The sequence below is a fragment of the Melospiza georgiana genome, chromosome 9, assembly GCF_028018845.1.
Source record: "Melospiza georgiana isolate bMelGeo1 chromosome 9, bMelGeo1.pri, whole genome shotgun sequence".
In the NCBI taxonomy this organism is placed as follows: Eukaryota; Metazoa; Chordata; class Aves; order Passeriformes; family Passerellidae; genus Melospiza; species Melospiza georgiana.
In genome coordinates, this window is record NC_080438.1 from 4,853,629 (window position 1) to 4,870,758 (window position 17,130).

Here is a 17,130-nt window from a genome sequence, read left to right on the forward strand (position 1 = left end):
CCTGGCCATACTTAATATTCTGTTACTGTTTGAGAGACAGTATTCAGAGAACTTAAATCTATTTTGTTTTAGAATTATTTTTTTAATGTAAGCAGTGCAGTAATTAAGAGAAAACTCTAACCAAGACCCAGGGAAGCTCAGTTTTAGTCCCAGCTGAATGCAATTCAGCAAAGGTCAAAGTTCGGTCCTGTATGATCCCACTACTTGCTCAAAGCATGCAACCAGCAGAAGACTTATAAGTGCCTGGTAATATGACATATATATCTCTGCAGATAAAAAAAAAATAGGTCAATTTCTCCTTGTTCTGGCTGTATGACCTTACTAAGACATGACTTTGGCATCTTAAATCCATGCAGACCGATCTGATGAGCACGAATATTCATAAAAGCTGCACTAGTCTTTGACTGTACAAATACTGGAATAACAGCATAACAAAGTACACACAGCATTAAAATCCTCTCCACAAACACACATCTATGCATTTTTATATAGAGCTAGATATGCATATGTATGCATAGAGATACCTTTATCACAAGTGCTGCCCATCTCCAGCTCAATTGCCAGACTTTAAAGAATCCAGCTTCACAAAACACCCCCCGACACGGGGAGGGAAAAAACCACTTCCTAGCAGAAAGTCCATTGTTATCTTCTGAACCTTAAAGAGCAGGAGCAAGCCGTGACTCCGGGCAGGGACATTCTGACTCCTGCCGTTGTCCTTTCAAGAGCCAGACGCTGCCTCAAGTTCCATTGGCGGCCCCGGAGGGATCGCGGCGCTCGGAGCGCCCTGGCTGCCTCCCTCCCTGGCGGGGAGCAGCGAGCGGAGCGGCAGCAGCAGCGCCCGGCACTGACTGCAGCTCCTCAATCAATCGCTCCGGCTGCACATCCTCATTAGTTACTTTCAGGCTATTAACAGCCGCCCAACTGCCGCCTTCCCTCCGCTGCCGAAATTTTCCCTGAGCATCCTGATCCACGGCAGCGAAAAGCAAGGTTTATGGGGAGAGACAGCCAGCTGGTGCCACGAGAGCGGCGTTCTCCTCCAAAGAGCCGGGGAAAAAAAAAGGAGAGAAGCTTTCTTCAGGGATAGCATTACTTGTGATGCCTTTGCACGCCGGATTTTGATTTCAGCAGAGTTATGATACGTCTCTCCCATGGATGCTTGGAGACTGACAAAATGGAGCACAGAGGAGGAGAGGCGAAGGAATCCGGACCCTGCAGTATTAGTGTCTCACTCGGCAGATATTTATCTTTTAACAAAAGCAAACTGCTGACATGGAGCCCCTCGCTGTTGGGGAAAGGAGTGCTAAGCGGGGGAGCAGCCTGGGGACCGGGCAGAGCCCAGCACACACAGGTGTGGTGTGGCACCGAGGCACAGCCGGCTGTGGGGCGCTGCCCCAGCCCTGCCCGCACCCACCGAGCCCATCCCGGCCCGCCAGAGCCAGCGGGAGCAGCAAGGAGAGAGAGATGCCCTGTGGGGAGAGCCCTCCTCCTCCTCCTCCTCCGGAGCAGCACCGGCTCTGCTACAGCATCACCTGCTCCAGAGCTGCGGGGTGAGTCCCCACCAGGGCACCCTTGGAGAACAAAGCACTTGGAGCAGGGCCAGTCCAGCCCAAGGTTTTCGAGTCCGTCAGTCCCAGCAGCTCAGGAGCCTTTGCAGTGCTGCCAGTTTTACCTGACTGTGCACTTTCCTATCACCAGCTGCCTCCCTGGCCTAGATGAAGGGAAACTTTATTTTCTGCAGCACCTGTAAGTACTGCTCTGCCCAGGATTTAAAGAATTGTCTCTGCCATTCCCATGTCCATGTAACAAAGGCAAACGGGATTGATGTATTATTCCATTGGAACGGGGCTAGAGTGAGCACCTTTGATCTCACTCTGACTAGGAAGCAGTAACGTAAGAGGTTTGGCTTCCTCCGCTCCTCACGAGCAGGAAATCACATCAAAGCTGCCCCGGTAATTTAAAACACTCTGTTAACTTTGCTGAGTCATAAATGGAAACACCAGCACTAATTCCTCACTATTTTCCACAACACGTTCTGCAGGAGGGGCACTTTGGGGAACAGCTTAACTTTAAACTGAATGGAGTTGAAAAGCTGCCACAAGGAATGTGCCTGGCTCCCCCACCTTCCCTCTCCTCCCCAACATCCCCCCAGCAGCAATCCAACTTTTCTGCAAATAAAATGTTGGCATTTCATCAGTAAAATGAGTTTCTTCTTTTCTCACACCATCACAGAAGTGTACCAAATGGGGAAGGGAAAATGAAATATTCACTAGGTGCCTGCAGTGAACTAAAAATAAAAACTACCTTTCCCTCTCTTCTCCTTCTAAAAAACAAGAGCAAATAGACACACTTAGTCCCTAGGAAAAGGAAGACCCAGATACAGCAAAATTGTCGGGATATATTAACTGTAAATCAAAAGCTGAAGCAACTTGCTATGACGCCTGTAGAACAGCATTTTTGCTGAGTCTTGAGAAAGAAATCTATACTGTCACCACCAGGCAAAAAATTAAGACGGTTCCCTCCCCTGCTCCACTAGTAATGCTTGAGGCTACTCTTGCATAATCTTCACCTGCTGCAAAAATCAATGCACCTCTCATCAGCTTAGTATTAAATTACAAGTGCTTTCTGCATTGCTCACTCTCAGCGAGCAAGCCTACAGACAGATCACATTGTTTATCCATCAAAACAACCTGAAAGCATTATCAGCCCATCTGTTTCTGGGAAGAAAAGGAAAAAAAAAAAAGGCAAAAGGGAAGAAAACCCACCTGACAGCTCCTCCCCATTTCAATCTTTAACAAAAAAATTGTAGAATCTTACAATGGTTTGGGATTGAACGGGCCTTAAAGATCATCCAGGCAGGGACACTTTCCACCATACCATCAAACAAATGAGTTGTAAACATCCCAATGGGTCACTTTTATCACCTGATATCTTGGTGATACCAGTAATACTTAGGGAAATAAGTATTTCTCCAAATAACTATTTACACATTACATAGCAACAGTCATTTCCTAATTAGCTGAGCCAATTACTGTGCAGTGGCAGATGCCTCTGAGGAGGGAACTGCCCAAGGATATAATGCAGGTAGGTCTCTTCTCCCATCCTGTTGAGCCACTCTCCACCCACAGCAACACCAAAGCTTGTTCTGTAGGCCAGGAGGAAGGTTTGTGTAAGCCAGGTGCCACTTACTACATGGAGCAGTGGTGAGGGTGCCCTCCTCTGAAGGGAACCTCTCTGCCACAGTGGGGTAGCCTCAGTGCCCTCTGGTCGCCACAGGGCTCTGGGGGCTCCCCTAAATTTCCTGTTGCTGGGCCCTGTGGCCACTTGGAACATTTGCTGTGGTGGAAATTTGTGTTTTCACTGTGAAGAGCTTTTTCTCCAGGTGGGAGAAGCAGACACTAAACAAACCCAGCTTTCTGGTTCAGCCACACCAGCTAGGAATTATTTGCAGATATAGAAGGAAGAACAAGAAGAGGAAGAAGTGTTTCAACAGCATTTTTCTGATGGGGATTACCTAGTGAAATAGGAAGCTTCATATAAAAGTAAATAAAAATGTTAATGTTTTATCTTGCAATAAGCATTCTCTCTCATTTTGCTCACTTGGGGAGAATTCAGACTTGGGCCCAATCCACAGATTATCATAAAAATTTCATTAAATGCCTGTACAAAACACCTAAGGTAAAAGAACACTCAAACCCCCTAATCTGTTTTAAGTCCTGAAGTCCAAGTTTGTATTCTGACTAAAATACATTATGCAAATCCTGCAAGGTATAACTTAAAGGAAAAAATGGAAATTTGCAGAGATAGCTTTTCCACATTTATCAAGGCAACCAGACAGGGAAAATAATCACAAGAAGATACATCAGAGTGAATGCAACCAAGTTTCAGGACACTGAAGTGCACAAAAGCTGCCAGGCCTGGAAAGGGAAATACAAAGGGAACCCTGCAAAGCTCACTGGCTGTAGAACTCCAGCATCAAACAACTGCTAGATACAAACTATGATCAAAAACTCTCCCAGTCCATTAGCAGGGGTTTGAAAAGAACTTACTGTGCTTCACTAGGGATTGAGTCGATCAGATAAGTCTTGGAAGATGACCCAGGTAACTATAAAAGATTTTTAATTTACAGACAGGCAATTCTGTTGGTGTTAGACACCTGCATTGTGCTGGCATATAAAAAAAGGTATAATTGAATCAGCACCCAGTATGGAAGGTGCATAAAAAGCAACCTAAATGACACAAAAAGTCACTTAAAAGATTCTTAAGTCATTGATTCCTAAATAACTTTACAGTCTGAAAGACAAGACCTAACATGTGAAGCAGGGGAACACTAGAGGAGACTGGAAGAAAAGGCACAGATATCACAGGAAAGAATAATTTGGGGGCTTCAAGTAAAAACTTCCACAATTTATTTTCCCTGAAAGTTTGGAGGAAACTGTAATGGCATTAAGTGCAACATTAGCTGTGCTTACACTGATGCATTCACTTTGAAGCAGAAGAACAAATCCTCCAGCTCTGCAAACCAAGTCAGAAATGAAGCAGATGCACATCCCTAAACTGCTCAACACATCCTCTGCCTGGCTGTACAAAATTTGGGATAGTTGCTCCTTTCTGACCTCCCCATGGAGCAGCCTCTGAAACCTCCCTTAATGGTTGACCTCACGCACAGCCAAACAAATTGCCAGCACAACAGCGCCAACACAAAAGCAGAGACAAGGAGCTGCTGCCCATGACCTGGAGATGCTGATGTCCTCGTTAGTTCCTAATGATCTTGGACTGCCCCTGCTAATTCAAATTACCTTGTGTTTGCTGCAGAGATTGCACACAGACAATTAACACGGATCAGCTGAGGCATGGTAACTTGTTCCTGCAGCCTAATTTGTTTAGAGGCTTATGACTTAAACACACATTAGTATGATATCAATATTTATTGTCCTCGTTATTAAACAACAGCCCTGAGCCACAGCTTTCCAAACCAATCTTTTCACTGTCTGTAAAAGGGCTGTGAATAGAGGCATTCTATTGCTATCCCAAAGCAATCCTTTGGGACAGCCCCGCTGGCTCTTGAACACACCAAAGCTCAACAGCTCCTGCCTGCTCCTCTCCATGGCCCAGAAAGATGCTCCCAGCCTCAGCACTTCTTGCTCTGTGGCAGGATTTTGTCCCTGAGCAGCAGGAATTATTGTTATGGACAGAGGAAAAGACACAATGCACTGCAGATATCCAAGAGGTGCCAGTGAACCCTAAACCCGGTCCCACAGTTATGACACCACTTGGGAATTTTTATTCTAAATGCATCTGCACATTTCTCTTAAGAAGAAAAACTTTGAGCAGTCTCCCCTGATTTATCTTGCTGCCATCACACAGTTCAGAAGTCAGGCAAGCTGACAGAAATGAGAGGAAGTGGACTGAGCCCAGTGATCAGCTTGTCAAAAGGCACAGAGAAGAAAACCAGAGCAGTAAATAATAATGTTTATCCAGTTCAGTTCATTGGCTGCAGGGCACATGCCCATTTACAAGGTAACCCTTGTGTGTTTGTAACTATTTCAAACATGCTGCAACCAAGTTTAATTAAAACTTGACACCACTTAAAAGCTCCTAAAAAGAAATAAGGTCAGGTAACAGAAACACCAAAGAAATTAAGCACCAAAGTGGTAAAGTTTCCCAGTCAAGTGTTAAAACCCCAAAAATGCAGTTTGTACCCTACCGTACCAAGGAACGAGAGAAGGCTTTTCTCATCTTCAGTGCTGCTATCCAGCCATTCAGCCACATGCCCAGGAGAAAGCAGACTTATTCTCCAGCCAGAAAACTTTTCCATACAGAACACAGTAAGTGATCGAAGCAGGGTAGGAAGGATGGGGAGGAGCTGATGGTCTTGGGGTTCCAGTACTCCAGTTACAGCCTACACTGGCAAACATGGGAGCCTGATCTGCCCTGCTCTCCCAACCCTACCTCTGCCACGGCAGGCATGGGTGGGAGCAGCTACTGGGATTTGTACCTGTCCCTTTGTGGCAGGTTTCAGTCCAAGCAGGAACAGAGAGAAGGCAAAAAAGGGAAGCAGGGGACACTGAGGTCTCCAAATCCAGAAGAGGCAGCAGGTTATGACAGAATCAACTTAAGTAAAAAGTAGAAACACATCAGTGCTGAAGAAGCTCAAATAAGTCAGCACAATAGCTCATCAGCTAAGTGCAATGTAGCCCTACCACTCCTCACAGTGTTGGCTTTGTTTGAAGGCTCAGGTATTGTGCTTTATGCTAGGGAAAAAAAAAAAAACAACCCAGCAAGCTCAGAGGCAATTTAAATCCCCTCCCCACTTGTAACGAGCCTGCATTCCCCTGTTTACAAGCCCCTTCCTGCTCCAGCTATTATCCCAGCATCCCAGCCTTCCTTGCAATGAATTTGCTCATGCAATGGCAGGTTGATCAATGTGTGAATAGGAAGCTCCCACCCCTCCCTCTCCCCTCCTCCTGCATGGCGGCGCATTGATCGGCAATAATGGAATCTGCTGCTGGCTGCCAACAGCAGCACCGACAGGGAACTGCTCCTCTTCCTCAGCACCACGACAGGGGGAATCCCTCCTCTTCCTCAGCCCCGAGCACAGCCACAGCCCTGCTGGACTCAGCCCCCGCTGCCACAGAGACAGGTAAGGACACAGCAGCAATCCTGGGGGCTCAAAGAAGCCAGCAGCACTGATGGGTGGTAATTTATCTAAAAAAAAATAAAAACCAAGCCATCAGCACTGATGGGTGTTATTTATCTAAAAAAAAAAAAAAAAAAAAAAAAAAAAAAAAAAAAAAACCAAAAAGAAGGTAAATGGGAAATAACTCTGCCCTGCCTGGACAGCGAGCTGGCTCTGCAGTGAAGCCTCGTTGCTGTGACTTTATGAGGGGTCACATTTAATGTGCAGGATTTACAGTGTAAGATTTATTCCACACAAAAGAGCGTTTTGCAGGTTTACACATGCACGAGCAGTGACGAATCCTGGTAAGTGAGGGACTCCTGGGCCCCACAAATCAAAATTGCCTTTGTCCTCAGGGGATGGGGCTGATGCTCTGATCAAACTGCACTCTTTAAAGAGACAGCTGCCTTTTGCTCACCAGTTTCTGAACCTGTCTTTATTTTAAATAATTCATACACTTGCCAGTCCCTATTACAAACAGGGGTATTTGCTGACCACTGACTAAAACCCAAGCTACACCAAAAAGCCATTAGATCAGCAAAGCAAAAAATTAGATACCAACTAACAAATGAATTGGGAAAAAAAAAAAAAAGAGCTATCAAGTCCCAGCAGGGAGGAAAATTCCAATTACTAAGACAAACTGTAGCAAGTATTGTTTGTGCAGGACAGATATTTTCATGAAACACCTGCCAAGCAGGGCAGATGCTCTACAGAATTCCCAGTTAATGAGGGAACATGGGACAGGCAGTCAGGAGCCAGGTACCCCCGCAGCATGCCAGACTGAGCAGAGCTGTCCTCCTGTTCCCACTGAACAAGTGCAGCTGTATCCCATGGCTGGGATGGAAACCCAGAAACATTTCCTACATCACATAAAATCCTGTGATAGACAGATTTCCCACCTGTGCAAAAAGAGCTGATTTATTTTTTTAATGAACTGTTCCAACAGATTTCCCTCTGTGTGTGGGAGGATCACATTTTGTCCAACTTCCACAAGTAGAACCTTTTCTTTAAGACTGTGCAAACTGATGATGTAAATCTACTTGCAATAAGAATGGAATTAAATAACTTTTCCAGAAAGGATTAGATAGTTATTTTGGTCTATCTGGTTGGTCAATATGAAATTAAAATTTCAACTCCTTTCTTATAGTTCCCTAATCAAATCCTATACTCACAATCACCTGGGTGTCTTTCCATTAAAAACTTGCAATATTAACTATCTTCTCTATAAATAAAAGGTTCTAGAGAAAACAGAGTTATGAGTATTGATTTCCTATGAACACTTACCAATTTTGTATCCTTTCTAGGAGTACAAATCACATACAGATCCTGTTTTCCTCCCTGGCTGCCTCATCTGGTGTAATAGTTTAGCTTTATTAATCCCTTCCAATATTTTAAAATGTTCATGATAGCAGGGGAAGTATATTGCATATCAAATAAGAAACTGGCTTATTGGAGTATTTTAAAACATGGGAAGATTAAAAAAAGCTTTGTTAAAAATAGAACTAGAACTGGCAAAGACTTCAGGCAGGAGGATGCAACTAGGAACTGAAAGGACAGTGAAGTTTTTCATAAGCACATTTTCCTGGGAGTTAACATTCCTGGGGAAACCCTGCATAAATGCATCCCTATTATTTATCTTCATTTTGTGAGGTTTAACAGGTCACACTAACATGCAGTGCAATACAACAGTCACCTGCCTGCAAGGGACTGTCAGGAGGTGGAGACTGACATCAGAACTAAAGCAAGAATTAAAAAGTCCTTGTAAGAGAGTAAGTCATGAACACAGTCCCCACAGAAATGCTGGGAATTTGAAGTGATAGAAAAGATGTATGAGAGACACCAGATCCATCTAACCTGACTTGAAACACCTTTAGAACATCCCCCAGTGACTTCATCCATTCCCTGAATTATCTCTGAACAAAGACCTGGTTCCAGAAAAAAGGATCCCCAGTTGTCAGCACCCTCACAAAGCCACAAAGAGCCTGTCTGATCCCCTGTAAGCTGTTCCAATGGTTAACTCCACTCTGCTTAGCAAATTGCTCCTTAGTTCCAAGACTGAATTTATCAGCCTCATCTCCCAACACTGGGCTCTGGCTGAGGTTTGTGTGCTTTGACAGACCATTATCAAACACTGGGATCAGAAGTGTCCTCTCTGCCTACATCCTTTGAACACTTAGTTTCAAACAATTCCTTCAAACATATCTTCAGACTCCTCTGGAGCATTGATTTTGATTTAAAAACCTTTGCTGTGCAAGAAAGCCAGAGCCAGCTCCACAGCTGCAGGAGGTGCTGCTCACAGCAGAACTTTTATTGTGAATACCTTCTTAAATCTGTCTTAAAGGAGGTCTTGTGCTCTAAAGCTTTCCAAAAACCATAAAAAAAGTCTTGTCCAAATTTTCCAGGACAGACAGATTGTAAGATAAAATGCAAATCAGCATGAGAAGACTATTCAAAATATGACTAACTTATTTTCATGCTGTGGGACCTACCTACACTGGGAGTTTGTTGAACCAATGCAAATCCAGATGCAAATGGCTCTATTGACCAGAGCAGAAGTATGGAAAATATTAAAATATAGAGAGACAGGAAGGGTCAGCAAAGCAGTATTAAAAAAACCAAACAAACAAACAAACAAAAAAAACCCCAATCAAAAAGCAGGGACAAGAAGCAGTTAATATCCATCTTGAGAGACTGCTTTCCAAAATTAGCACCAGTAGCTGCACAGAATAGCAGGTGAGAACATGAGAAAACCTGTTCAAAGTGTTTGGGTTTATCTCCCTCACCCCTGAGTTCTAAAAGCAGATGGGTTCTCAAGTCTGGAAATTAAAGCAAGACTTTTTGCTTTGGAGCATCTTACAAAAACCAATCATTTAAAACTTGTCTACATCCCTCCCTGGTAATTCCTGCATTACAGCCCCTGACTGAACTCTGCAGTTGTCACAAATGTCACTCTCCTGAAGTTATGAGTCTGGAACCTGTGAAGCTAAGCAGCTTTGCCATCCTGTGAATTTAAAAATTAGCAAATCAGCTGTCTTGATCAGTGAAACTACCCAGAAGCATAAGTCTCAGAGTTTTCCACGGGAATTTTTAGTAAGTGAGAATTCATAATATATGCAAATAATAGAGCAAAGATGCCTTGTGATGCAGATGCTTTGTAAGCACATAGTCAGTGTAGGATTATAAATCATAATGTATTAATGTTCTCTGCATGAGGCATTTTCAAGGGGAGGAAAAATGGGTCTTACATGTACTAGGGACAGGTGCTGACAGACTGACTGATGGATATTGCTTTAGGCAGGAGATGATGTCCTTACAGCAATATATGTTAGATATTGTACACCCAAGTCATTCTTAATAAAATGTCTTACAGATAATTTAGGAGGGAATAGAAACAATGAGTGTTTGTTTCTCCAACCTCTGGAACAATGTCATGTGTCAGGCAAAACTACTCACCTTCATTCCTGCCCATCAGGAAATAACAGGAGTTATCTGAGCACTTTGCCCCAGAAAAATGCAAAGCAGTACTAACTTTCCAGTCCTATTCTCAATCCCACAGCATGGAACAAGCAGCAGGCTTGAAAATAAGTTTCCCAGACACCTAAAAATGTCAGTTCTATATGCACAAGGCTCCATTTCCTTCATTAAATCATTTTAAGTGCCTATCTATAATGAAAGTAATTTTGCTTTGAGGAGCAGCATTACAATCTAACAGCCTCCTAACCAAGCTGTGATCTAGTTCAACAGGATCCCAGTGGACAAGGCTGAGTAACTCAGTCTGTATTAGGAAATCATGATGGGAGTATTCACAGTTATTTTGGAACATGGGTAACTTTTTTGGCTTAAGCTACCTGAGCAAAAGCAGTGTGTAGTGCTGTGACAGGATCCTGTGAACAAGCTACCAGCAGAATAACTCTGTTGCAGTGTAAATCAATAGCAGATTTATGTCAGACATGAGAAGATGTGGACAGCCCCACTGGAGCATGGCAAAGCACACAGAAAGCCCTTTTTAATCAGGAAAAAAATAAATGGATGGACACTCAAGTCTCTCTTCAAGCCAGTTCATTTATGGCGGAAAGTGAAACCCTGCTGATGAAGTGCCAGCCCACACATACACATTATAGCCCAGTGTTTTATCCTTTCAGATTGCTTAATGAAGTGATTTTAGCACAGTCACTGATCTCTACACTTACTCTCAACAGCTCTTAGCCAGCTGCAGATGACAACCTCTGCACACTGGTGTAATATTGTCACTTAGCTGGGTAATTGTCCTCCTCCCTTCCAGAGTGAGCACCACCAGCCTTCCCAGCCCAGCTGAGATCAGAGACTTTTACCAGTGCTTACTCAGGATGGGGGGCAGGAAAAAATAATTTCCTAAATAACAATTTCAGGAACACAGAGGAATCCAGGGGCAGTGAAAGCTGTGCCTGCTGACAGCCTGGAAATATAAATAGGGACAGAAAGGCTCAAAAGGAAGGTGAGATAAACAACAAACCTTGAACTTCTGTAGTATATAACAATACAGGTAATTCAGCTGGGCACAACTGTTGGATTTCCAGAACTTCACTGATGAACAACCATAAGGTATTTTTTCCCACTTCCACACCAACTTAATTACATTTTTGTACTCAAGCCAACTTCCCTGGTATCCTCAGAATAGCCAAGGGATTCAGCTAAGTTACACTTCTAGCAGGACTGCAAGTTTCTAAGTACCTATTAATGACCACTCCAAAAATATTAAGCTAATTTAATTCCAAATTAGGGCCAAGATGTTATTTACAGAGCCATCCACTCTGGAGTGCCTTTCCAGACTGTGAACCATATGCCTCATGTCAACAGAAATCTTGCATTAAAGTATGAATACACCCAGCTATATATATATAAATAGCAGAATGTAAAGGGTGCTTCATTTCTGATGCTGGCATTCACAAAATAACATTTTTCCCAGGAGCTTTTCTTCCTCACCTTGCAGGCCACAGAGTTTGCACAATTCATGTGTTCACAAGTGCTGTATTTTGTGAAAATAATTGATTAAGGCAGTTTTGTTGGCATGCTTCCACCATTCATGTTGGTCTCTACTATTATTTCCTGACTTTCTGTTTTTCCTTGGGCATAGAGGCTCAACCAGAGCTGGGAAACACCGAGGATAGATTTTTCTTATTTACACTCATTTGGATGACATCTCCAACAAGCAAACAAATGAAAGAACAAGTTAGTGAGGGCTGGGGTTTGGGTGTTGGCTGGTTTGGAGTCCTTCTATGACTTCATAGAATAACAGAACTAGAGTTTTGAGAAAAACACTTCACATGGCAGAGAACTAAATATGAGAGAGAAATAAGTATCTTATCATTCAGTCTGCACCATTCTGGTTCCATCAGAATGCCTGACACCCACACAGATGGCTTCCACTCACCATGACCAATGTGATGATCTACTGACCCTGACACTTAAGCTTCTGGCCAGATCACACAGGAACTGCCCAATCAACTAAAGCATTATTTACCCTCTTCCTCCAAGGTTTGGCTCCAGGTAACAGCCTCTCATAGCACTCCCACAACGAGTCCAACTTGTTGCTTTCAGCACAACCCAAATACCAGCGATTCCTGCAGAGCAGGGCTGAGGGTGCCGTGCCAGCAGGGAGCTTTACTCCACCCTCAGGTCACTGCTTGCTCCCTTTATGCATCAAGAAACCACAGCTTTGCCAACACCATCAGGTGGGAGCTGAACTCTCCATGACTGGCACAGACTAAAAAAGAAGTTACCTGCATTTTAAACACCACTTAAGGAGACAGAAAACCACCACCAAAAAGCTCTCAGTGTGCAGTGGCCCCAAAGCACCTGGCTGGCACTTCCCAGGCAGCAGAAAAGCAGGAGCATTCCAGAGAATGAGTGACTGTGACCAGCAGCATGATTCCCTACCCTTGCCCATGAATCATGGGCTCCCTCCCTCTCACCACTCAGTTCCACCTGTGTTTATAGGAAGACTATGCTAATCTCTGCCTAAGCACCAAAATACAGCAACTGCCAAAGCCCAAGGCCCTGCCAAACACTGGGGATTGGTGCAAGAAAGGCAACATATGGAGGGGATTTTTAATCTGTTCCCAAATTAGGGACCAGATTTGGTGGTGAAGGAAGGAAGCACAGCAAGGGAAGAGACTGCAGAGTTGAAGGAATTTTTACAAGGACATACCAAGTCCTCCATCTTGTGGACATGACCTTAATTTCTGACTGATGCAATATCTTAGAGCTTCCTCCTGGACACTCAGTATGGAGAAAATGCAGCTGACATTTTGGAGTGACCTTGGGACGTACTGGGCCAGGCTTTAAGGGCATGAATGCTGTGAAAGCTGGCATTAGAATTGTGCTTTCTTTTGTATAGTTGGCATTTTTCTGTAGCCATTACCCCTGGAACCAAACAGATGTGGAGCCAATTACAACATCTATTCTAGAGAATGGACCTGTCTGTAACAGTTTCAGTGAGACTGAGCGTGGAAATCTAACTGAAGCCTACTCAAAACGAATCAAAACAATTAGGAAAATGGATAAATAAATAGAAAGAAATGGTTTCAATCCTCTCTTTTAAAGCCAGATGTTGATTTTTCAATGCTTGTGGGTTGGTGGCACTTTTGAAGGTTGCCCAGAGACTCGATTCTAAGGAAACATTTTGGCAGAGCTGCTCCACTTCTCTGGCAGGTGTTCACATCACAACACTGCCCTCCTAAAGTCCCTGCTCATCACACTGCAGGTGCAGGAGAAGAAAAATGCAATATCACATGTTACCACAGCACAGACCCACAGCCCAAGGATCAGCACCGTTCTGCTAAGCAAGAATGCATCAGGAGCAATTTCTTCACTGAAACAGTGGTGAAGAACTGGAACAGGCTGCCCAGGGAAGTGGTGGAGTCACCTGGAAGTGTTAAAAAATGTGTGCATGTGGCCTTTAGGGACACTGTTTAGTGGTGGCCTTGGAGGTGCCAGGGTAACGGTTGGAGCTGATGATCCTGGAGATCATTTCCAGCCTTAATGGTTCTATGGTTCCACACAAACTCACCACAGCCATTTGTAGCTGCCACCACCTGCTCAGAGGAGCAGCCATTCCTCTGTAACCCAATTTTTACAGTCGTGTGTACCACAACAGTTTCACCATCATTTCCCTTTAAATCCATTTCCCATTAAATCTACACTCCTAGCCTGTAGACAATTTCACATGTGGATGTGCTGAAACCATGAGTTCTGCCTGTAGTTGCATTATTTACTTGCTGACTTCCTGTGCAGATTTCCCTCTCCCTTACCAGAAGCAGTCACCCATAGCTAAAGAAAATTAAATGGAAGGGAATCATTAGGTCTCCCTTCTGCCACTGGCCCAGTTTCAAATCCCACCATTATTCGCCCTCCTAAAAAACATTTGTGCTGTCTGATGCCAATTAGCCAAGAAATCTAGATAAAAGGAAGCTCTCCCTTTGTGGAGAATTGGACAAGCTACATACCTCTAGAGGCTGGAGAATGAATCTGTCTCTTGATGCCAACGAGCCATTTACAAATGCCATCCACACCCTGTAATTTGCTGCAGCCCCAAATTCTTTGACTTCCAATATTACACGTTACACTGACTCCCAGATATCAGAAAATGGCAATACAAGGCTCAGTGCAGCAGAATGTCCCTTCCTCCTGCTCATGCACAAATGAAGCTGATTTGTTCCCATGAGCTTTAAAGAGCCATGACAGATCTTTCTGACACAAGTCACCTCAAGTATTCATTGCAATTACACTTTTTTTCCCTCCCTGGAGATTTTAAAGAGAGAAAGAGTACCCACAGAGTATCAGATAAAGCTGGGCAACAACATGAAGAATCTGCAGGAATGTAAGTTGCTGCTCACATCTGCCTTCCACAGCTCCCCTGTATTGTACTCTTAATTCTCTACCCTATTAACATGTTAATCATATGAAAGAGCCCCAAAAAAGAGACAAGAAATTCTAAAGGCAACCTTGTGGTAACTACCCCAAAAATCACTTAAATGAAATTTGGAAGGAATAGGCATTGTGGTGCCTTGAACTTTTCTGAGCAGTTTGCCAAAAGTTTGCTTTCTCAAAGAATTGCAAGTTTGTCTGAAAAAAAGCTGAGGCAGAAGGTTTTCATTTTCTGATCATGTAATTCAAAAGCAGCTGCAGAACAAGCCCATTGGTTCAGGCTAACAAAAACAGTCTCTCCAAGTTAGTAAATTAGTATTCACCCTGTCTATGGATGAGGAGGAAAATGACTAAGGAGGAGGTCGTAATCAGCACCTATTAAAGGAGGTTTCCAAGGTAGAAAACATTTGACTCAGGAGATTCCATTCCCCGGTTCCTTAGACAGCATTTATTGGTTTTGTACCTACTGGAAATTGCTCAACCATATCAAAAGGCAGGAAACTTAAATGCTTTCTAGCTTGCTATCACTTAATATATTTTAGGACAAAAGCTGCTGGAAAAGCAAGCGGCATTGCTAAGGCAGTGTCCTTTACATTGAAAGGAAACCAAATCTTGTTTTTTATGTGCAACCTGTAGGATTCCCTGAACTGCTTTGATTTACCATCACTTTCTGGGGGACAGGAAGCAAGGTTGGCAACATCCTTCCTATGCTGGAAACATCTCATAATGCCTGCCACAAGGAAACTCTGACAAATATTCCTACAGGGTGCCCTTAAATGATGGCCTTATCTAGAAATCCAATGACATTTAAAAATGTACTACCTTAGGTAAAGTAAGGGCTTAGGTAAGGGCTTTCAGCGAGAGGGAGAAAAAGAAACCTTGTGATTTTAGTGGCAACAAAATAGATTTTAAGCAGTTTACAAAAACCTGTTCTTCATCTTTGCATCTACACGTTGTTCTAATACTAACACTTAATTTCTGTACCAGTGAACAGAAAAGTACCAACATAAACATCTCTTTAAAGGAATGTATCTCTTTAAAGACCTTTGCAGCAAGCTGAAACAACGAATAAAAGGAAAATGCATAAATGAATAGAAAATGCACAGACATCTAACAGGGACAAAACCCCGGCAAGTTTCTAGTCGCTTTGAGCCAAGTAATTTAAATCTCCAGCAGAACACCTCTGTGCCTCCCAGCCAACCCCGCCCTGCTGGGATCAGGGCAGGAATCACGGCAGGAATCGCGGCAGGGATATCGAGGCAGGGATATTGGGGCAGGGATATCGTGGCGGGAATCACGCAGGAATGTCTCAGCAGGGATAACGCAGCAGGAATATCGGGGCAGGAATATCGCGGCAGAAATCCGGCCGTGTCCGGAGGGATGTGTCTCACCTGTGCCCTGCATTCTCTGGGGATCCCCTCAGCTCCACCATGGTCCTGCCAGGATGCCGGGCGGGCGCAGCGGAGGCTCCGGCTCTGTTCCCCGCGCAGCCGGGGCCCAGCCCAGGCTCCCTACGGAGCTGCCCGGCCCGGGCTGGCCGAGGGCCGCCCCCCGAGAGCCGCCTGCCCTGCCAGCCCCGCGGGCGCTCCCCAAAAGCGGCGGCAGGAGCCAGCCCGGACGGGCACACGATCCATTCTCCCGTCCCAGGGAGCCGGGAGGCAGCGCAGGAACGCGGGGTGGGGTGGGAGGGGTGTGGGCAGCCGGAGACGCTCCTGGGAAAAGCCGCCTGAGAAAACTCAGGGATTGCGAGCAGCTGGCTCCCAGGCTAAAATCGGCGGCAGGGAAACTTAAGAGGGTATAGCTCACTGCAGACGATGCCCAGAGCGCAAGAAGCCGGTTTACATGAAAACATCTCAAGAGCTGGACCAGGAAATGTATCGGAATCTGCTTGGAAACTGCACTTCCTTTGAAGATGTTTCCCCACTTCAAATGCTTCTACAGCTTAGGAAATACACAGCACAAAAAAAGCCCCAAGAGCCACTTAAGCAAACAATAAACTTCCCTGCCTCCTCTTTGTTTTCTGCATTGCCTTTTATTTTTGTCCTTAAATTCAAAGATGTGTGACTTTGGGAGTGAAACGGCGAAGTCTGATACCAATTGCCTTTTCCTGAGCTCTGTTCTTTTTTATTTTATTTCACAAGTGCCGAGAGCTGAACTTCCAGGCATAGCATTTTTATTTATTTGTAGCTCTTTAAGGCACAGAAGCCAAACCCTACAGAGTTTGGTTGCTGCTGCCACCGCGTTGTGACACCCCAACAATAGAGAGTGTCATGTTTAAAAGCCCATTTTTAAAGTGCCCTCCAGCAGGTCCCACCTGCCAGCCAGGGGCACCAGAGCACACACACACAGAGGAAGAATGTGAAGTTGTTCAGCCTGTTGCTAAACAAAAATTACTCATCAAGAACTGAGGGGCTGCCTTTTGCTGTTGTCAAGAGCAAGTGTTCTGTTTATTTTTAATTTTCTTCATTTTTTATCTAATTTTCCCTTTTGATTGCAAGACCTCTGATTCACCCCTTTTTTTCCACTACCTTTTTTCTAGCAGGGTTACT

The 17,130-nt window shown here is 44.3% G+C and overlaps 1 protein-coding gene across 8 annotated transcripts in view; it reads right to left on the reverse strand.

Annotated features, from left to right (window-relative positions):
- RASAL2 (RAS protein activator like 2) overlaps window positions 1-17,130 on the reverse strand; it is a 163,954-nt gene that overhangs the window by 47,467 nt on the left and 99,357 nt on the right. Inside the window, exon 1 of one of the 8 annotated variants that reach the window (XM_058029869.1) lies at window positions 15,973-16,035. The exons of 6 other annotated variants lie outside the window; for them this stretch is intronic. In XM_058029869.1, coding sequence (XP_057885852.1) covers window positions 15,973-15,985 — 13 coding nt within the window. In that variant the 5' untranslated portion in view covers window positions 15,986-16,035. Of the gene's footprint in view, window positions 1-524; window positions 2,047-15,972; window positions 16,036-17,130 lie in introns of those variants that run through there. One more of the 8 variants, XM_058029868.1, reaches the window with a different exon arrangement.